This window comes from Bemisia tabaci, chromosome 4 (genome assembly GCF_918797505.1).
Source record: "Bemisia tabaci chromosome 4, PGI_BMITA_v3".
Taxonomy (NCBI): Eukaryota; Metazoa; Arthropoda; class Insecta; order Hemiptera; family Aleyrodidae; genus Bemisia; species Bemisia tabaci.
In genome coordinates, this window is record NC_092796.1 from 62,162,857 (window position 1) to 62,185,181 (window position 22,325).

Consider the following 22,325-nt stretch of genomic DNA (forward strand, 5'->3'; position numbering starts at 1 on the left):
GTAAATTTAATTTTTTGCAGGACTCCAGGAATTTCATTGCAAAGAATGTGAGTTGCACGATCTAGCAACATTGGAATCCTCTTTTTGCAAAATGCAATCCATACTCAGCACATACCTAACTACAGCTTGGTTTCATCTTGTCAAATAAAAATAACAGGAAAATTCTTCCATAGTGAAATACACATACTTAAGCCTCACACATATTATCAGCAAAAATTTAGGCAAGTCATTGTACTTATACCTATAAAATTAATGTTTGTTTATGGGTTGAGCATTGCTGGATTTTTATCTTTCTTAGGATTTCTAAATAAATGACTGATAGGTAGCTCGTTATTTTTGGTGTTTAAGTTTTTAATTAGATTAGGCGATAATTCTAGTTTCTTTGCTATCAGTTTACTTTTATTTTCAGATATTTTTTTTTGTTATGATCAGTTTAGTGCTCAATTTGACTCAAGTAGATTCCAGTTTTTCTGTGAGCAGAGGGTGTGAATTACTGAGCAGGCTAAAACAAAATTTTTTTTAAACTCATGAGTTTGGTTCATGAAGTTCAAATTTGCGTCCATTGTATTCTACATAAAATTTTGACAAGGAAACATATATTGTGGTTTATAAATTCGTACCCTGTCTTGTGGTCCATTGTAAATTGGGTAAAAATATTTGCATTATAAGCTAATTAGGAATCAATGTCTTTCTTCAGTAGCTTTGCTCACAAGGCTCAGCATGTACTTTTTCAAAATGAATTTAAAATTTGAAATGAAATTTTGGGATGACCAAATTATCTCTCACTTTTCACATAGGGCTTGAAGAAACTGTTAACCTCATGAAATGATAGGTCTTGATGTGATAACATTTCTAGTGCACAGATGAAAAGAAATCATAGCCCTTGGTAAAAGGCAAAATGCAAAATGGTGAAACAGATGCAAATACGAAATTACTTCAAATTGAATTTAATCAATTACAATTTTACAATGTACAATTTTTAAAGCGTAAAAACATAATTGCATATAAGTTAAATCTTAAGCTAATAAATGTTTCCTATCAGATAAAACATAACATATGAAAGATAACTAAACATAAAAATTTAACACTGTCAGAGCATTAAAAACTCGGGAAGGAAGAAAATAAAAGGTGCATGCGCTTTGTAACAGGCATCACTTATAGTAGAATCTGTATATTTCTATCAATATGATCCAACAATTTTTTGCACTTATGCACACTGAAGCACGCATTTTATGGAGTAACATAAACAAACGAAAAATCAAGCAAAAAATATGACAATGGACAGATGCAAAATTGCTGAGGGTATCCAAGGCTCAGATCACAGTTCACTTTCTTCCAAAACTGTTTAAATGCTGATACTTTCCAAATCGGAAAATACGCAATCCATGCGATAGGGCAGATGGCGAAACAACTTTTTCAAGATCACGTATGCAATAGGGGAATGATGTTGTTTTCTGTTGCATAAATGAAAAGAAAATCTAAGTAATAACTGCTCAATGACCCATAAGGCATCAAAAATTTATCCAATAAGAATTGTTAGACTCGAGAAATTGTGATTTTCCTCTGAAAAGTTCCAGGTACAATTTTCACAATAAAGAAGTACTCAATTATTCATAACACACTATTTCCATTTTTTCTTTACCCCCCCCCCCCTTTTTTTCTTTATAGCGAACCTTGTAGCACCAATAGAAATCTGTTCTGTGAATTATGTGATACTAGGCAGCCTACTTTTAATAGGTAATTAATTACTTTAATGAATTACTCATCAAATTATATAAAAATTAAGTAACTAAAATACTAATGTTTCAATATACTATTCACATGTTGCTGCTGGTGGTGAAATTATTATTACATACTAAGAATTTACTCTTAACTGATAAAGAAGGGAAACCTTTTTTTCTAATAAATGTGAGAATTCAGTAGGTATTTTTCGGCCCATCCTATTGCTTAATCTACTGACAACCGGAAAATCTTGATCTGCTGCCTTAAATCGGATCTAATTTTTTTTTCATGTTTATCAGACCATTTAATTCGATTCACTTTTTTTGTGTTTTCCAATAGACCTTTGGAATGACATGAAACATGCCAAAGCGCAGTCTGGGAAATCCAAAAGTCAGAAATGAGGGAGGAAAAAAGTGAACGATGAGATAATTACGAGTGTGAACAAGTATCTTCATCTCATCTTCATTTCATTATTTTCTTTCTTGCACCTCCCATTCAAGAATACATGATTAAAAAGAAGAAGAAAAAAACCTAAATTATCTATTTAAGTATCAAAAAGTATCTGCATTCATAGTGTGGTTGAGAAGTTTGAAATGAATAGGTTACTACTGAAAAGAAAATCGTAGAGAAAAAAAAGGGAGGTGTTTGCATTTCGGGTATCTTGAAAGTTTTTGGATGGCGTAGGTCGGTACCACGACTTTTATCATTGATTTTCTTGGAAATGGTGTAGTTTATGGAAGAGCATTCCACACAAAGTGTTTGAAATTATATCATGAGTTGATTTAAGCAAAAAAATCGGACGTTATGGTCCGTTTTTCATACTTCGAATTCCGGATTTTGCTGACCAGGTTGTACCGGCCTACGTCACAGGGTACACAATCCTCAAGATGCAAACACTTCCTTTTTTTTCTCTATGAAAGAAAATGAATTGATATAAATTAATTTGAGAGTTGAACAACAGATGAGATGGTATTGGGAGAAAAATTTACTTTAGTTTGAGAATGAAAGTGAATTCAAGAGGGAGCCAAATCCTAGGACTTCAAATTCAAGAAGCAAACATACTGCTAAGGGTGATCCAGAAAAAAATGTTCAATCTTGGATTTGGGTTCCTGGTAGAAATTCTGGGAGATAGTTAACAAGAAAAGAGCTGAGAAAAATTTTGGATCGATCCATTAGTTTCTGGAAGGTGTGCACCCCCCTTATTTAGACAAAAATCACGATTTTTCATATTCCCACTTTCCAGCAATTTTTAAAACACTTGGTGTGTTTGAAATATCAGCTCCCAGTACAATATCTAAAAGACAGAAACATAAGTAAAGCAGTGCAAAATTTGGGCTCGATTGGATTTTTATTAGGGGGTGCGCACTCCTCTTACAAGCTAAAAACCACTGACAAAAAACATTTTATAGAACTCGAAACGGACTTGATTTTGTGAAAAAAAGCACAAAGCCTGCGTTTTTTTAGACCTGCGTTAGGAAGAGAGTGTGCCCTACCTAAAAATAATGCAATCTTGCGCAAATTTTGCACAACTCTGCTTCCCTATTCTGATTTTTAGATTCTTCACCGGAGGGGGGTGAGGGTTGTGTGTGCCTGTGTATGATTGTGTGTGTGATTATTTAGACATACAAAGCGTTTTAAAATTGTTCAAAAATAAAAATAGGAAAAAATCAGGATTTTGGTCTAGAAAGGGACAGGGGGCACACCCTTTTAAAACTGATGGATTGACCGGAAATTTTTTTCAACTCTATTCTTGTAACCTATCTTGGAGAATCTCCACTAGGAACCAAAATCCAAAAGTGAAGATTTCTCTTTGAATCAGCCTAATGCTACAGATGCACTCCAGAACTGGCTGAGGGGAAGGAGGGATGCACATTCGCACCTGGAAGGAGATGTTTAAGTTGGATTGCCCTGCCAGCAGAGCACTTTCGGTTTTATGACATCGGCAAGCAACTGAAATTTGTTTAAGTTTTAAGCCCTTCCTTCTGACTAAGGCTTGTTAGAGGAAGCAAATTGTTAATGTTCTGAAAAGATTCTTCACAGAGTCAGTGGAATGAAATCTGATTCGATTGAAAGTGTTGGCCGGTCGATTGTCAAGTCATTATCGGATGAACTTGATCGATAAATTCTCATGTGGGCAATACTGTATATCGATCAAAATCATTTGATAACGATTTAACAATCGACCTTCTGGGATGTTCTAATGGTGTAACTTCAAAATGGAGCTTATGTTGTGTCTACACTGCTCAGTACATTTTGATCAACGGCTGAATTCAACTACCTTACCTACAAAGACTATTTGTTGAAAAAAATGCCACTTACAATTATTTTTGAGTTTGGCACAAATAGAATGCTCAACTAATTGCTGACGATTTCTGTTGACTCAATTTTCATGCAAATTAAATATTCAAGAGAAGAACATGAGGCTAACTTCAGAGAACTATCACTTGTGGGAAGCAAAGTACAATAAAGGAAAATTGACTTTTTAACAACTGAAGTTGTTTTTAACATAATTATTCTGTGACAAGGAATAATTCTGCATGAAATCTAATTTATGAACTTGCTTTACATACATAGAGGCCTGTCAGCATTTAATAATTACTCATGTGAGAGGCAGCATAGTGAATGATCCTTCAAGTTACCAGCACCATTTTGAGGAGGAAGGGGGGTGACCTGACCATGGAAGAGGACTATCAAATAGAGAAAAATTCACACTGAAAAATTAGTGAGGTTCCTGTACATTGATTGATTTAAGGCAACGTTGTCGAGAGAGAGGTGATTTAAGCCTTTCTATTAATTCAACCTAAATTAAATGTTTTTCACACCATAGGCTGCTTCAATGAGGGGGATCTTCAAGAGGATCTCTCATTTTAGTTGATGCCACTTTTAGAGATTTATGTGCTTAAAATCTAAAGATTCAGGAAATACCAAAGCAGAGGTTAAATCAAGTATTGAAATCTGATCCCTCCAAGAATCAGGAGGTCATAGATAACCTGATGGCATGTGCGCTATATTTGTACCTGGCAAATGTTCATGATATGCAGCTCTCTTAACCTGCAATTGTAAAATTAGTGTATGGATACCAATGCTTTTTTTCCTGACTTTTCCTCTCTTACCCTGTTACAAAGCAGATTACATTAAAAAAACAATAGTGGGCTAATTATTTACCTATGATAATGAGCAGTTTTAAAGTCTTAATGTTTGGATAGTTGGGGGAAAATTAATTTATTTTGCTTTCAATTGTTCATTTGATAACAAAATCATTACTTTTCAGCCCAACAAATCCTGCAGTCACCATGAGATGAATAAAAAAAATCAATTCAACAGTGTCAACATGGTCAAATCATTGGTCGATCATTCGGTGAAATTGGCCATTAGTGCGATGATCTGTCAAAGGATTTGTAACTCAGTGTGAAAAGAGCATCAGATGACTTTGCTTGGAATCCAGTTATGTAATGAGGAATAGAAATTCGTTACTAAAAATTAAAATCTTCATATAAAACAATGCTCAAAGCAGTCACAAAATTTTTCTGAATAAGAGAATAAGGCAAAAAAAAAAAAAAAAAAAAAAAGATCTATTCCCACAGAAAATGTCCCAAGATAAAAAATTTTAACGGACTGTTTGGCGTGAAGGAACAACAATTTCTATCCTGACGTCCCTTTTTTCAAATTTTCCTACTACTGCTCTGAATAAAGTCTGCGATAAATATTTTCAATAAAAATAATCAAGGATGCATCGGAAATAAAATGAGCCCCAAGATTTACGACATTTTTTACACAATTTCCATATAGAAAAAAAAAGAATAAAAAGGAGACCCTTTTCCCTCTCCCTCAATACAGGCATTTGCCAGGGTTAGAGACTTAATTTACTACTTTGCAAAGTTTCATTCAAATGCTTGCACAAAAGTGTGCATCTTTTTGGCAGTTTAATGCAAATACTTAGCCTTTTCAGAGCTGAAATGATAGCTATTTTAAACAAGAAATAAACGAAAAGGCTTGCAAAATTTAAAATAAACATTCTTTTGCCAAATTTTTGGACTACATTTCATTAAGAGGGGCTGCTTAAGTATTAGATGAGGTCCATCAAGGGGAGAGGAGTCTATAGTTGCTTCTAAAAAAAAGCTAGATGAGGTGAAGGTGATGGGGCATTAGATGATGTTCCAGGGGTCAGACAATCAGCAAACCCGAGAAAAATGCCTTATTCAACACTTAAACAGCCCCTCACATAAAAGAAGCATCTTTATCATTTTTCAGGTATTTTTTCTTCAATGACACACTTATTCCTAACCTAAATTTTCACCTGTGTTCTTCATAAATTACATTGTAAAAATCTACAAGATGCTTGCCCTCCTTGCTGACAGCACCTAAAAGAGATGGTCAATGAGATCAATTATTTAAGGATACAGATGGACAAAATGATTTCTGTTGAAAGAATTTTACCTCTCATCTAGCATTTCATTCTCAATATGACCGTTATGCAAGCAGCAATATGCATTGTAGTCTCACAGGGAGTATTATCAATGAGGACTAAGATGAGTCTTTTTGCGATACAATTATATGTTCACAAAATAAATAAAGCAGTAGTAACTCTACACTCGCAGTGAACAGATTTTAACTTGAAGACCATCAGATCTCGAAGGGTCTTGATGAGAGGGTCAAATTTCATAACAGAGCTTAATGAATATTTTTTTTACACTTGTTACATTAGAAAGTTTCATTATTATAGAGGTATGTACTTTTAACAAGATTTCAGAGAAAGGAGATGGAAAAAGAGTCAACTCATTCAACCGATTTGCGTCTCCATTTTTTGGACTGTTAATGACAAAATAAGTACTGTCCTTGGGCCATGATTTGCTACCAGACATTGCAAATCTAGACTGTCAGAACCAAATATTACGAATGGACCACTAGACAAGGTACGAATTTAAGCATTCTGATACATGTTTCTTAACCAGAATTTCACGTAGAACACGATTCACACAACAAAAATTACTGAGATCAATTCCTAACGAAGATATTGACGTTTATATTTCACATTGGTTACGAGGAATTTGAACTGCCCGCTCACAAGAAACTCAAAGCTCTACTTGAGTCAAATCGCCCACTACAACGGTTTCAGCAAGCTTCTCAATCGAGCAATGTTCATTTCCCACCAGGTGTTGTTCAAACTATTAGCAATTTGCTATAGCTGAGCCAAAGCGGCAAGATTGAGGTTGCCAGATTTTTATATCGCAGAGACTGTCATGATAACGTTTAGCGGGCGATGTGAATCACATAGAGCATTGAGTTTTCATGAGCGGGTGGTTTGAGTTCACGCATCAAGAATCATTAAATATCTTCGTAAGGAGTTAATTTCGGTAATTTTCGTTGTGTGCATCGTGTTTTGCGTAAAATTGTGGTTAAGAAACATGTACTAGAATGCTGAAATTCGTACCTTATCTGGTGGTCCATTAGGCATTCACTGTGAGCTGAGGGTGAGGATTTGTTTGTAAATACATGGGCTGCTCTGGTAAGACCTGGACTGTTGCTCTGATTCAAAACTGAACAACTTATTGAGCTGATCTTGGTTTCCTTTGAAAGAAAACACGAGAAGCAATGTTTTGAGGCCAAAATCAGCTTCTTTAGACAAAATTGACACTGATATGGTAATTTGAACGAAGATGCATGAGTATTAGGAACAGTTTTTTTTACGAGTAACAAATTCATTCTTCCCAAAATGTGCCGATAAAACTTTTTGAATGTTCTTTTGCCACTGAACACCACTAGGCATCATTATGTGGTTGCTGTAAGACTCAAGATTTACCGAAAGAAACACTGGAAAATTTTATGGAATGAATTGGTTTTGCGGGAACAATTATCTTTGTAAGTTTCTGCCTCACCTTTTATTAATTTATTTATTTTTGTGCATACATACCTTGCGCATTTTTATATGTTTTCATGTTGCTTTCAAAATTTTTATTTAAAGTGGCTTATGATGAAGAATCACTAAGATAAAGGCATTTTGCTGTTAGTTAGGGTGTGTCATCTGGGTTGACACTTACTTACTACAGGAGGGAATGACAACTGGTTATGGTGAACAGCAGATACAGCAAAAACTTGGCATTTAACGAATTCACACATAAAGTCCATCAATGCTATGGTTACATCTTATTGTTCTACCTCGCCAAGTCAGGTCAGATGTTGCTATCCTGAATGCTCGGTTACAGATCATCAGTAAAATTTTATTAGGTACATTTCCGTGAGAATTCTTTTGTTTAAAAAAACCACGGCCGATTTCGATTCACCCGACGTTTATACTACTATGATATGGCCAATTTTTGTTCAAATCAGTTGATTTTAGTCTCAGATGACTGCTTTTGATGCCTGTATTCAAAAGAGATCAAGATGAGCTTGATAGGTCGGTTGGGTTTTCTTTAAAGGGGCATTCTTTTCACTCTAACAACAGTTAGTATTTTTAAAAACGCCGAAGCAAAACTTCTTGGGAGTTGGCTCCCCACCATTTTTTCCTTCTGGTTCCTACTTATTTTTCAGTCTCTTTCAAATGCAAGTGTGTCAACCCTTTCATTTAAGCGCAAGATTTGCATGTAATGTAAAAACATCCTACCCATAACGATTCTGCCATCACTCAACAACTGCCACTCAGAAATATTCACATTTGTACTCTTTCTGTGAGGAAGATCTGAATTACAACTTTAGACAGTTCCCCACTAAGTTCGCTCCGCTTTGTTTGTGGGACAACCAATTTCCGTTACAGGACACGCCCATGTAAAATCTAGCCTAGTAATGAAAGGGTTAGAACTGCTATGCTATCAAAACAACTGATTGTCACATAAAGCACTAGAAAAATGCAGAAATCATGGTTTTTGGTCTTTTCGGATGTGAGACAGGGTATATAGGGGGAAACAAATAAAAAATTGTCACCTTTGCTACAAATACTTGTAGTGATACATGTCTCTTAGCACAGTTACAAATGATTGGGAAGACTTTCACCCTTTAATTTTTCATGGGTCCTTTGATAATCAAGTGTATTTGGAATTATCAAGAGGTTTTGATGAACTTGGGAGGGTGAAAAAATCATCATAAAGATCAAATAAAGTTTTATGATGAAAATTTACACAGAAATCTTTGCTTAAGTATCACTTTGGAGCAATTAAACCATGAGATAAGAGAATAACTGAGACATAGAGACTGATAAGAAACTTGAACCTAATATAATATATAAACTTATCACAAGGACGAAATGAGACTAAGAAAAGAAAGTTTTGCTATGAACTTTTTGGCCTTCTTTCCTTGGAGAACTGATGACCTGGAACATTACCAAGGTTTATTCTAGACCTGGCTTTCTTGATATTTATTCGTTTGATGATAAAAATCAGGATTTCAAGTTAGACTTTTGTTGGGATCTGTACCTTATATCTTCCGATTTTTAATTCAAATTTAGATAGGTTACAACGAAGTGTTGAAAAATGTTTTCACTCTGAATGATTATCGTCACTTGAACTGCACTTAAAATGATTTTGATACCAAGATTTATGAAGGAAGACATACAAAATGACAATGGTGTAAATTAGCCTGCAATGAAAGAGTGAAGTAACTGAAATGGACACCCTGCATAAATCAAGGTCATCGAGGCAGAATGAAACATGGATTGTACCCTTTGACTTGAAAGCTTCTCAATTCATGTGGGAACCATAAAATAACGAAACAGAAAGAAGTAAAATGTAACGAAGCACAAGAAAGATACAACACAAGATACAAGATAAAGCACGAGAGTGTGACAGTGTAATCAATAACATTTAAAAATAACAATGTGCTTGGCCACAGCAGAATAAACATCATAAGAAAAAAAGAGAAAAATTATTGTAATAATAAGAAATAATTAGAGAGTAAAAAAATATGGGATAGACCTTCTCAAATCTAGCTTTTTGATTCTTTGTTCCTGGATGAATTTACAAATTGAAGAAAGGAAGGGTGATGAATATGAGGGAAATTACACTGTAATTGGATGTTGGCTGAGTACACAGTGAAGGAGGTTTACTCACATGATAAGTATGTTTTTCCAAAATGGTGTTTCACGTTTTTCTGATAAATTTTCTGGAATAAACCACAGAAGTGACAGATAAGAATTAGCAAGGGGATAAATACACTGTTTATCAAATTATAGGATGAAAAACTGACAGTAAGAGATAAGTCAGACTCTAAACACACTTATTGGTGAAATTTTCAGTGCTGGAAAAATCTGAAAATACAATATTAATCCTGAGGCCCGTTTAACACCAAGGAAGGAATCATACCTAAAACACCACTGGGATAGCTGGAGAGAGGTCTATAGCAGCCCTAGCTCTACATCACAGGATTGAAAATTAGCAGATTAAATTGAAATGGGCTATTTTTCTAAAAGAGTTACCATAATTTCTTCCCTTTTTGAACACCTTGACTTTTTTTGCTTTTCCTTGACTCCAAATTTCTGAATTCCTTGAGTTCCTCTGACCTACGATTAAAATCAAAGGTCAGATTTTTTTTCCTTTCAATTACGCTGATTTTTGCTGAACTATGGATGAAATCTCAACTTTTGGATACTCAAATTAGGAAAGAGAGCACTTGTAAGTTGTTCAGGCTCTCGTAAATGGCACCAGCTTAAAGTTACTGAGCTGACGCCCTACTGCCAACATGATCCAACTTTTTCAGGATGTTATAAACTTTTGAATTTTCATTTTTCCACACTACCAGAAACACAGTCTAAAGAGATTCATGCTACTATAAAACGCCTATATGCAGAAAATGCCTTTTTAAGAAGGATCTCTTCGACTCTTCAGTGCAGTGTGGGCTCTTTTTATTCAAGGAATTATCGAAACTTCAATTGCAGATTGTGCGAAAACAGTAGCTCAGAAAAAGTTGGCGCAATGATGACTTTTGATCAGCATCCATAGACGAGTTTAATGCAATTAAAAAATTGTAAGTTGATCATGGTACGCATCCTCATAAGAGGTTTGCAGGATCCTTTCCAATATCTGTCAAATTTTGAATGGGAAACCATGATGTTTTTTGACAATTTTGTGCTAAAGATTGCCTATCCTTAACTTGTAATCTGATCTAATGTAATCCAAGCTGATCCTGTAATAATTTGTAGAAACGTAAATTTTTTCATCGTACTATCTTGATGTTTTTATGTTGTCCTCAATTTTTACTGATTTATGCCACACCCCAAAAAGTTTATTGTAGTGATTATAAAATGAATTGAATTAAATTACCTCATTCGAAAATCTCAGCTGAGCAATTTCTACGAATGATACGGTGTGACGTATGTTGCTGGAAATAGACCTTTGCGGGCTCCAATTTCACCATGCCACCAATGCTGATCTGACCTATCCGTTACAGTTATTACATCTCCTCGCTTAAATTCTAATTCACCTGGTTCTTGAGGAGCAAAATCATACAATGCTTGAACTAAACACTGTAATGAAAGAAGAAGAAAATGAATATTAAAGGTATTTAAGGGCTGAGGAAAAGAAACTACATCACAATCAAGACTATATAAAAACTAACAATTAAAAATCTTTTGAAGAGGAAAACCACTATCAGGGTTGCAAAAAGTTCTTTGATTTCACATTAATCAAGTTTCTGTTCACAAAAATAACCCTTCAAAAGAAAATTGAGACCCTGCTTCCACAAAAAAAACTAATGGGACAAATGAAAAATATTTTTAAACTTCTGCTTGAAATTGGTGGAAAACTTAATTTAGTTAGATTATTGCGGATAGCTTGGACTTCAAATCCTGCTAGTGATGTGAACTATTTCTGGCTAGTAAAAACAAGAGTGAAAAATTGATTGGACCACTAAATGGAAAAAAGAAGAGTTAGTACCTCCTCTGGAACCATGTCCCTTAGTTTCACATCTTGTGACCGAGAGACAGATGCCGTTCGGTGGTATTCGACCAATTCATTCAAACTGTTGAATTTAACGACCCAGAGGAAGAATTTTCCTTGTGCATCTCTCAGCACTTTGAAATGTTGCACACCATCTGAACACCTAAAAAATAATCAATACAAGAGAGCTATTAGACAAAAATGAAACATAAATTGAGGGGCAAACATAAATTGTCCTGGTGTTTCCAGAAGTTATTTACTCGGAATAATTTGCAGAATTACCTGAAATACTTAAATTCCTCGGTCATCAAGAGTCACATGTCACATGACCCAAAAAAATGGTTTCTCTTAGAACAGCAATTTAGCCTGAATTCAACCATAGATTTCAACATTGATAAGATTTGAACCACTGTATGCACATACATGGAGCTTAATAAGTGAAATTCTGATCATATATACTAAGTGTGGAGGAGAATAAATGACAACTTACTTTACAGATAAAGAGAAATCTCCTGGCGAACTTTCACTGACACGAATGAGAAAAGCACCTTCAAGTTTATTCATTAGTAATTTCTCTGCATCAGCTCGAGTTATTCTACCATAATACCAGCTGAACAGAAAAAAAGACAGTTCGTGATAATTCATGAAATGTGGAAGGTACGTGCACTTGTTTTCATAATTGTGGATGTGCGCATTCAAATTCTACAAAAATACTTGATATAAAGTTCATACAAAAAACTTTCATAGTTATTTAAAAGAAATTAAAAAAAAGCAAAGCAATCCATCATCAGAACATTTTGCTCTAAGTCACTGAATCAAAAACAAAATCAAATCTTCAAAATATTCTTCATAGTTCTTGATAAAATTTGGAACGCAGTTTTTACCTACGAACCAACTGCAGAAGGGATGAATTACTCCCTAGCAGTGGTGAAGAAGGCAACCAATCTAGAAGAGCACACGCTGATCTCGAACACGGGTCCTCTAGGTTAGGAGCTCAGTCATCAAGTTGACTACTAAAAGTGCTTAAAAAAATCATCATTTTGAAAAGACCTGACCAAAGCCTCAGCATATGGAAACTCAAAAACTATGCAAACGACAACAGGGTTAGAAATGTCCATGGTTTTTCAAAAAAATTAATCAAAAGTGATAGAATGAGGCAAAGATGAGTGGATATCGTTGTTTTGATTGAGACAAAAAACAGGGGCATTGGTCTGAAAATTATGGTGACTAGGTATTATGTATTCTCCAGCATTGTGTCTGAAAATCAGCCTGCACAGCAAGAAGTGGCTATAATAAAGTAAAAAACCTTCATTTGTTTGTTGTCACTTGAAAGGCTATCAACTAGCGCATTTTCAAATAAACCTTGGGGTGCACAGTCATAAAATTACACTGCTTGAGGTGTATGCGGTGAATGATGATGCCACGATTGCGATAGACCACAAATTTTTTTAAGATCTCAATGATGAAATCATGAAAGTTGGAGCTGAGAGGGAAGCAGCTGATATTGGTGATTTGAACAGTAGGATTGGAGAACAATCTGACTGTCAAAACGTTGGAAAGTTTGGAAAGGATGCTGTTCATAATTACGGAAATCAGCTTATTGAAATTTTTAATCTTGATTGAGACGAGAAACGTGAATGATTTTTTCCAGCGCCAAGAACTGTATAAAGTCTTCTAAGTCCAGCAAATGCAAGGATTGAAAATTTGAAATTCATCATTAATCATGCGATTGTTTATCATGCAACTAAATTGAGAGTGTAGCGGGTTAGAGGTAACAGTGACTTCCTTATTGCAGTGCAATCATCATTGCTTCCAGGTAGATATACCTAGCGTTCCCTGATAAAGGAAGTAAGGTTAGAGTGCCGTTGCTGCAACAACAGAGAGGCACTTTCAGTTGCCTAAAATGGAACGTTGAAAATGACATTGAATTCCACGCCATGACCAAACAGCTAGTCTGGGATGGTCATGTGAGCGGAATTACGGAAAAGACGTTACCAAACACTTTTATATTAGGTTTTACCTGGGAAAAGGGTATACTCAGTGAAAGAGTGACGACATGTGGTTGAACAAGAAATGAGAGATTTCAGCCCCAGACGGGGATCTGAGAGGGTAAATGTCTGGGGCAGTTAAAAATCACAGAGCGCTGTAGAGTGCTGTAATATCGGCTCTCGCGTATGCATGAAGAATGGTTACAGAGAAAGTAAGAAAAATGGAACACCAGTTGCTAAAAAAAAGAAAATCATGCAAGATTTGAACAAACGATCTGGTAGTTTATTGATGAGTTTGCTAAAACTGCACTAAAGCACTGATTTGATACGACAGCTTAATATAGAGTAAATTAATACTAACAATGAGAGCAACTTGAACGATGATCAAACAGCATTAATTCTTGGTCACAAGTTTTGATCAATAGAAAACCTAAAAAATCTGCAATTTTTTTTTTGTTTTACTTTTTTATAGCAAATCAGTACATAAAGAAAAAAGGCAGAAACTTACTCATGATTCTTCATTTCAATATAGTTACTAGGGATTAGGCCTTCTTTGCCATCTAACTCTGCTCGATACCAGTTCATGTCATCTTCCATGTTGAGTATCTGAAGGCAAAAGGCAAAAGTAATACAGGAGTAAATAATGCTGCACTCAACTTGGGGTTCTCTTTAAAAGCATATATTATGCATGTGCAGAATGATACCTAGCACAGACTTTAATAAACCAATTCCTACTAAGGATTCCTGGCCAATGGTTTGAGATTATCTGGTCGTAGCTGCGGAGAACACACGTGAAGGGAGGACTTACGCATGTCATACACGTTGAGGGAGGATTTTTTACTTGGGAAAGTGAATTTTTTCCGGGCATGGAATTTTAATTTAAATTTCTAGGGAAGTTTGATCGAATGACACAAATTTGTACGACAGAATCACATTTTAAAAGAAGGTAAAAATTACCTTATGTATGTCAACATGAGGAACGTTTCTTTCTGCTACATTTATTGTTGCCAGATAGTGCTGAAAATCAGCATATTTTCCCATTTATGCCCATGTAAACATTTTTATTTTACTGTACGATCTGGCAATGTGGCTGAAGCTAACACCGACACACACTCACAACGGTTCCTTGAATGACCAGGTATGCTAAGTAGGAATTGTATAAACTCTTGGTTAACTAAAAAAAAAAAAAAAAACTACAGTTAAAATTGGCCCTTGGTGCCATGCTACAAGGCAACTTTGCAGGTGAAGATACCTCTCTTTTTCCGAAAGCCTTTTATCCGAAGTCATTCCACAAGTTTGTGTCACATACAAAGCTAAGGACTGATTTGTACCTACATTAATCACTGTCCTTTGTTTTTTGGAGGATTTAATATAAATAATCACAAAAGCTTGTCATGTTGACACTAAGGTAATGGAATCCTAAGTTTTTCTGGCAATCAAAATGTCTTGTGTTCGATGAATAAATAATTAGAATCCAGTCTTAGTGTGTTGAGACAAAAGTCAAAAATTGCTTTATAAAAGGGAGAGGAAAGGAAAGATGGGTGGGGGGGGGGGGTGCAATCTCAGCATACATTGAACACGAACAAGCATTATCATTTATTTGAAATTTAGACAGTTATTCGATCGGTTTCGATATAACTCAGAATGATTTCATTGGTCTGAGGATTTGATTCTCTAAAGATACGTTTTGAATTTCTTGGGAGATACAGAATTCTGGCCAGACTGAAGAACAAAACTTCTTAGCGTGAGATTGAAATTTTCCTTAACAAAGGATGACTCTGTTCTAAGATTAGTTATGAGGCGCTCTTCCTACACAAACAGAGCTTCAAGGATGCTCATCCATAGAATTGTTGAGATTATCGGCCCAACAATCTTTGAAGATAACTGATGTGTTTGGAACACGTTATAGATCAGATCCTGAGATTTTCAGAGAATTTTTAGCAGAAATGGCTGAGAAGTTAAAGAATTAGTGCCAAATAAGAGCCCCAGTTTGTGCATGGACGGGACAGTCCTTTGACAGACTTGTTATGAACTGAAATAAAAAAATCATCGAAGACTTTGGATTGAGATTAAGCTTAGTTGTTCCAGTTGGAGCCATCAAAAAATCAATATGTCGAATATAGTAAGAATTGTGTTGCCACTAAATTGTTCTGGCTAAGTACCTTGGGTAAATAAGATCTAATTGAGGGGTCGACAGATAGTCGCCAATAAAGCTAGGGAATTAACCGTCTTCCAGAAAAGTTTGTTTAAAAGGTTTGGATGAGTGAAGAAATTTGTGCAGGATGAATGATTCATAGAAAAAAAAGAATAAGGGAATTCACAGGAAAATTTTTCAGCTACTGTGATGGCGTTCCAGGGAATCTTGAAATACTTGATAGCATGACACTTGAGAACACTACCATCTTAACTGACAAATTGAAGAAGATAACAGCTGTCAGTTTAAGTCACTTAGTTTCATGAACTAAAAGAAAATGGGACATGAAGGCTGAACGGCAATCTGAAAACATTGAACTTTACTACCCGGTTAAGAAACCATTGTGTTCCACACCAATATGAATACAGATTGGAATCTATAGAAAGTGCTATTATTAGAGAATAGAATTAGTAATCATTCTCTCAGATAGGGGCATGAATCACTGGTTAATATCATCCGTGAAAATCACTTAACGGGAATAACAATGTACAGGAATATGCGTTCCTCAGTGATATTAGCAACTACATTCAAGTAAGCGCATTTACCTTCAGAACTTGACTTTTCCTGAAACTTAGCTCATCTTCTGCTGTGGCGTTAAAATCGTGTTTGGCTATAGCTTCCATTATTTTAGAAGGAGCCAGCTAAAATTTTCCAGACAAGAATGCTGTCCTTGATTGGCCACAACGATAAGGTTAGGCTACTGACGGCCAAGCTAGGGCGGCTAGTGAGATACAGCAACAGTTATGCACGGGCTTCGTTGATAAGAAGTTAACTTGACCATAATCCGAGACAAATTTAAAAAAAAACGCGTTGTTAGATATGGAATAACAATTGCACAAAATTACTAACGAACCGCACGTATAGAGTTGGAGGGTAGGTAAACACCGTAAAGTACACAAGTACTGCACAAGTGAGCAACACTACCTGAATCACGAATAGGAATAATAGACTTTCAGAATCGGAACCCAACTTCGGAGAATTCCTCTGCCTCCTCTGTTCAGTTTCAGTGTTGTCATGTATACACCCTAACTCACTTATTTACCTCTGATATAACTTGTATAATTTCGATTTTGTATACATATGGCGTCGTTGTCGGATGATTCACTCGGCCTGAGTCCTGATTCTGAATACATTTCTTATAAAAATTGATGGTCATTTAAGAATGTCAACCCGGTAGTGAAGGGAATTTTGGCAAAATTCAGTAACTACCTTTGCTTACGAAGTGCAGTATTGTACGGTATTCACGAATATCGTAATTCGTAGGTATGTTTAGTTATATGTACCCAAAATTAGGCACTATACCCAAAATTTCATGGCTGAGCCGGTTCATGATTTTGCCCGCCGCTGTACTCTATGGCCGCTCAAGACTCAAGACGCGATATCATCGGCCCCGATATTAATCTAGGTACAAGGTGATAATTTATTGGTAATCAGGTTTTTTAAAAGCTAGTGAGAAGAGGGAATAACCAAATTTTCGGATTCTGCTGCTTTTGCTTCATAATTTGCGCGAGAACTAGCAAGCAAGAACCAAAGCGAGAACACAAGAAGAATAAGAAGCAGGGAGCAGGGACCAGTTCTTGCAGGGAGCCAATAAGAAGAGAATGAGGTAGCTTTACGCTTTATATGACCCAACTTTGTCACAATCTTCGCTTGAGTTGCGTTCTCTCTGGCGTTTACCTTGCTGTACAGACCAGTATAGAGACAAAATAACAAACCTCAATCCGCAATCGTCAACACTTTTTGACGTGCATCACCACTCTTATTAGTTATTAGTCTATGACGGTGACGGAGACGGCGGAACGAGCCAACGTGATATAACCCGAGGAATCCTTTAACATCTGTTAAAACTTTTCGTCTTGGAAGTGCACTTTGAACGTAAGTCTGTGTACATAATAATTCTCTCATAGATTTTCGAACTTAAATCATTGTGGGTAGGCGATCACTAAAGCGTTTGCTCTGCAATCTAGTTTTTATAGTATCCTGAATTCCTGAACTCCAGTTGATGAGCCAGCGTGTACCACGAGTTTCAGGCCTTCAAACCTTCTTTTCTATCTTCGTTCCGGGTTGTTCTCTCAACAGTCTCTCTTCACCTCTATTTACTCTTTTTTCATTATGTTTTTGCCTTTCCAGCTATCTCTGAAGTGGGAGACTAAATTCTATTGTGGCTCATAATGTGAAATCTAACCCTTGCCATAGCCTCGTTTTCTGTGGAGGTTATGTTTGGTCATTCCAAACCACTGCACCTATACTTGATCGCAGTCCCAGTCTCATGCACGTGAAGATATGTTCATTTCTTTTCCATCGTGTCTGATGAGGTAACAAAGGAGCGAATACGACGATGTCCTCATTTTCTTAAGTATGTCTCAGCACTGCGCACATCCATGGAAAGGGACAATCCAGGATAATCATTCCACACTGAGTCAATGTGAAATAAGTTCAAGCACTTTTCAAGAGGGGCAGAAGATCGTCTGACACACAGAGTACAAAAAGTTGTATTATTAATGGGAAAGCTGGCGCCATGTTCTGCTCAACAAGTTCCGAGCCCGGCTTGAGCTGTGGTCACTTTTTGATACCCGTTCGATTCAACATGGCGGTGTGGGTCATGCGGCAATTCTTATCTTCTTTGTTTACATTGGATGGCTGGGTACTCGTGCATGGAAAACAATTAATCATGTATCGAATAAGTTACCTGGCGTCACACAGAAGTCCAGGAATTCGGGACCTAGAAAATTCTTGAAAGTGGTGCCAGCTCTCCCACTTACATTGTGACTCAAAGTACTCCATGGTCGAACATCAGTTACATGAAAAGTGAATTCAAGTGCAAGATAGCGGATCTTCCGTTGCAATCTACATGTGTGTATACTTCGCTGGCGCAGACTTTAATACCATTCCAGTCTTATGGGGTCAAACAAAGCAATCAATCTATAATTATAATATTGACTTACCATACAATGCACTCTAGGATCACTGCATCACAAACTGCGGGAGGTGGTTATTCCTATCTCTGATATTTGAATCGCTTAATGGCACATCTGTGCAGCATTTCTGTGGTAAAGTGCTAGGAATTCTTCTGATGGAATGCTGTTAAAACTTGAAGATCAGAGCACCATGCTAACGAAATTTCATTCAACTAAAATTCCTTAAAAACTAGACCAACCATAGCAGTGCCTATCTTATTAAAAGGTGGAGAAATAGTGCTGGGTCCACACCATTTCGAGGGGAAATCAAAGCCAAGAAGTTCCAAAAATTTGCAACTGGCGGAAAGATCGAATAGTTGAAGGTCAAGAACTGCGTTTTTGAAGCTAAAAATGCATGTTTTGAACATTTTCTTCAAGCACTCACCAGTTGGCCCGCTTCAAATAAAACTCGGCTTAAGTCTTGTTTGGTCAAATAGATCAATTTTGAGCCTGGAAAAAATCCTACTGAAACATTTTCACAAGTTTAATGGTGCAGTGGCTACGAATTTTTAAGGACAGGGTCAGTAAAGTTTCTCTTATGTGTAATTTTACGAAAGAACGGTTAAATTCATCCAAGAGTTCATGAAACCACTTTTAAGGAAGAAGCTAATCTCAAAAGGTTTGTTTTTTTTTTTACTGTTACCTGTTGAGATCCCACCTTGATGATTTTTTGTAAAATTAACCCTCTTTATTTCATCTCTACAGGTAGTCAGTATGCAGATTTTTGTTAAAACTTTGACTGGCAAAACAATCACTCTTGAAGTAGAAGCATCAGACACTATCGAAAATGTCAAAAGCAAAATTCAAGACAAAGAAGGCATTCCTCCTGACCAGCAGAGATTGATTTTTGCAGGCAAACAATTGGAAGATGGGCGCACACTATCAGATTACAACATTCAGAAAGGTAATTACAACACTGCGCTCGTCAGTGAACTTTTTTCTCTTTTTTTCAGAACGATTTCTAGATCTGTGTACTATACCACGTCGAGTGCTCTTTCATTTACTTAGCAATAATGAGAGTTAAATCAATACTTCTCTCCGGAGCGTCAAGCTTTCCAGACTTTTTAAAGCAAGGACTATTTTAGAACCAAGGCATGCCACGATACAAATTGTGTAGCTGCTTCTCTGACACATTGCAAAAGAGAGTGCTTTAAAACTTTATGTGCCATCCTCAGTCAAATAATTCATTTCAAATACTTAAGTAGGATGTGTCAATTCAAAAAAGACCACCAAAGATGACTATTATCTTATTTTCTCTCCGTACAGATGCAGGTGCAACTATGCTCGTTAAATACGTTGTTTGGTGGATGACAGGTGTTACCCACGTTAATAAGCTGTATCCCTCTTTTTGACCCTTAGGCACAGGAGTTTATCCTATTTTTGCTACTCTAGGAAGATCTTTTTCTTATAAGTTAGACTAAGGAAATGTAGAATAAAAGTGAGCACTCGCATTCTGTCTTACGCGGAGAGTCGATTGACCAATCAAAAAATGGACTATCCACAATGTGCATTCTGGGTTCGCCTTATCATGAATCGTTGTAGATAAATGGTCCATTTTCTGATTGGTCCTGCAAATCGAAGCACGCGAGCGATGCGATGATCCTTAAGGCTATTAGCGATGAAAAAGAGGGATTTCTGAAGTAAATATCTCAAAAATGTACCTATGTAATTCCCCGAAACCTCAGAACTTTAAAGCTCAGAGCAACAAAGAGCTGATTAAATCATTAAAAGGAAGAAAAATTGACCTAAATTTATGGGAAAAGCCGACTGACAGTAATGGCATTGTCCATTTGAATACACATAATTTTGAACAATTTGGACAAGCGAACAGTCCATTTTTGACGATGGAAGTACCCGCTTTTATTCTAGGTTACTCTAATTTAGGCAGTATAGAGAAAAGTTAATAATCTAGGTGGTAAAATAGTGCTGGCTCCACACTATTTGGGGGGGAGGGGGGAACAAGGCCAATAAGTTCAAAAATTTTGATCAGAGTAAAAAATTTTAAGTTCTAATGAATATCAGTACAAGATGGAGAACTATTGCACTATCTTACCACCTTGATACATACAGGTCGGGCCTTGTTTCTTAGTGTTTTTTTCTTAAAGTTAACGAACACTTACTACTTTTTTTCTACATCCTTTTAAAAACTGTTCTCATTTCTTTGATCAAAGAAAGTTTTACATAACTAAAGCATTAAGTGAGCATATTAAAATCCATAAAGGCCTAGATTCACACAGCGTTTAATCGCTGCGATTGAAAGACGAAAGCCAAGGGAGAGCCTGGATTCGATCCATTGACGTCGAAATATCGAAATCAAGGCTCTCCGTTGGCTTTCGTCTTTCAATCGCGGCGATTAATCACCGTGTGTATCTAGGCCTTAAGGATCATCAAAAATTAGCATGAGTGGACTAAATGGTCATTAACACTCGAGGCCTTATGAAAGACAGAAAATTAAATAAATCACACTACATTAAACTCTTGAATGAGTGATGTAATCCAGGAAGGCGTCAAATAAAATTTTTTTTTCAATTCCACCAGTTTGGGATTAAGGTGTTTATGTGTTATGTGGGCTTTGATAGATAAATTATTCGACGAGGTAATCTACCTAGGGGAATAGTGCTTTGAAAATATGAAACATTTAGCAAAATGCAGGTGGGCTTAAAAGGACCTTTAACACTCCTTCTTTCATTGTCGCACACTTTTCCATTATTTTGAAACCAAAATTACTGACTTTCTGACATAGGTGTTAGTTTATTTTCATAGTATGTACTGTCATTTAGAAGAAAAACTAAGTACGTATGGTCAATGTTAAAACTGTGGTACTTATGCTTTCTCTTAAATTGCACCTGTTGTGAGAGGGGGAACTGAAGAACACTATTGGTTTACTTTTCTCGATGATTTAGGATTTAAGCAGTAATTAACCATGATTCTACTTTATTGGTTTCAGAGTCTACCCTTCACCTTGTTCTGCGTCTCAGAGGTGGTATTATTGAGCCAACCCTTAAGCTTCTGGCTCAGAAGTACAATTGTGAAAAAATGATCTGCCGCAAGTGCTATGCCCGACTTCACCCCAGAGCAACTAAATGCCGCAAACGCTCCTGTGGAAATTGTGCCAACTTGCGCCCAAAGAAGAAGCTGAAGTAAACACTATTCATCATTTTTTTACGTTAAATTTAAAGTTTTTTTTCCTGAATTGTTCTCAAATACCGTGCGTTCAAAATTTGAATAAAATTTTTAATTTGAAGTCTTTATGTTGCTTATCATTTTATGATCAACATTCCCTGAACAAGAAGAGCGAATATAGTTTAGAATATAGTTTTGTGGTGATACGCCTCTTACTTTCAATTTCATGGAAACTTGATGCTGTTCAGAGTTGCTACCATAGCAAAAACTTCAAAGTAGGAATACTGCAACTTCCTTTAGATCACATAAAGAATTAGGAAGACTCGCTTGTGTTAGTATGAAATTTTTTTTTGGCATAACTCATGAGTAAAGAATAAAATAACTTTTATCATTATGACAATTTTGGGAAGGAAGGGGTTCTTAAAATGAGAAGGCAATTTGTAAAGTAGGAAGGCAAGAACTTTTTACATGCTTTAAA

General features: G+C 36.1%; 2 protein-coding genes across 3 annotated transcripts; one reads left to right on the forward strand and one right to left on the reverse strand.

Annotated features, from left to right (window-relative positions):
• Positions 1-931: 931 nt before the first annotated feature.
• Positions 932-16,740, reverse strand: drk (growth factor receptor-bound protein 2 drk). Of its 2 annotated transcripts, none has more exons than XM_019043516.2 (6): positions 16,313-16,735; positions 14,082-14,179; positions 12,076-12,195; positions 11,583-11,748; positions 10,971-11,173; positions 932-9,813 (listed from the first exon to the last, which is right to left on the reverse strand). In XM_019043516.2, the coding sequence occupies exons 1-5, from the start codon at positions 16,388-16,390 to the stop codon at positions 11,000-11,002; spliced, it is 636 nt and encodes a 211-aa protein (XP_018899061.1). In that variant the 5' UTR covers positions 16,391-16,735; the 3' UTR covers positions 932-9,813; positions 10,971-10,999. The 2 variants fall into 2 exon arrangements, with proteins under 2 accessions (XP_018899061.1, XP_072156328.1); XM_072300227.1 differs by lacking the exon at positions 932-9,813 and adding an exon at positions 9,828-10,210 and having other exon boundaries at positions 16,313-16,740.
• A 745-nt stretch (positions 16,741-17,485) lies between these two features.
• On the forward strand, positions 17,486-21,973 carry RpL40 (ribosomal protein L40). Its single transcript, XM_019043538.2, has 3 exons — positions 17,486-17,642; positions 19,430-19,628; positions 21,672-21,973. The coding sequence occupies exons 2-3, from the start codon at positions 19,439-19,441 to the stop codon at positions 21,866-21,868; spliced, it is 387 nt and encodes a 128-aa protein (XP_018899083.1). The 5' UTR covers positions 17,486-17,642; positions 19,430-19,438; the 3' UTR covers positions 21,869-21,973.
• The last annotated feature ends 352 nt before the right edge of the window (positions 21,974-22,325 follow it).

Bases quoted from the DNA above. Each gene is read 5' to 3' on its own strand.
- drk (XM_019043516.2), bottom strand. From the start codon at position 16,390: ATGGAAGCTATAGCCAAACACGATTTTAACGCCACAGCAGAAGATGAG. The intron at 11,749-12,075 runs GTAAGTTGTCAT...ATTATTTTTTAG, and splicing joins GATTTCTCTTTATCTGTAAA to GTGTTCAGATGGTGTGCAAC. The intron at 11,174-11,582 runs GTACTAACTCTT...CTTTCATTACAG, and splicing joins GGGACATGGTTCCAGAGGAG to TGTTTAGTTCAAGCATTGTA.
- RpL40 (XM_019043538.2), top strand. From the start codon at position 19,439: ATGCAGATTTTTGTTAAAACTTTGACTGGCAAAACAATCACTCTTGAA. The intron at 19,629-21,671 runs GTAATTACAACA...TATTGGTTTCAG, and splicing joins AGATTACAACATTCAGAAAG to AGTCTACCCTTCACCTTGTT.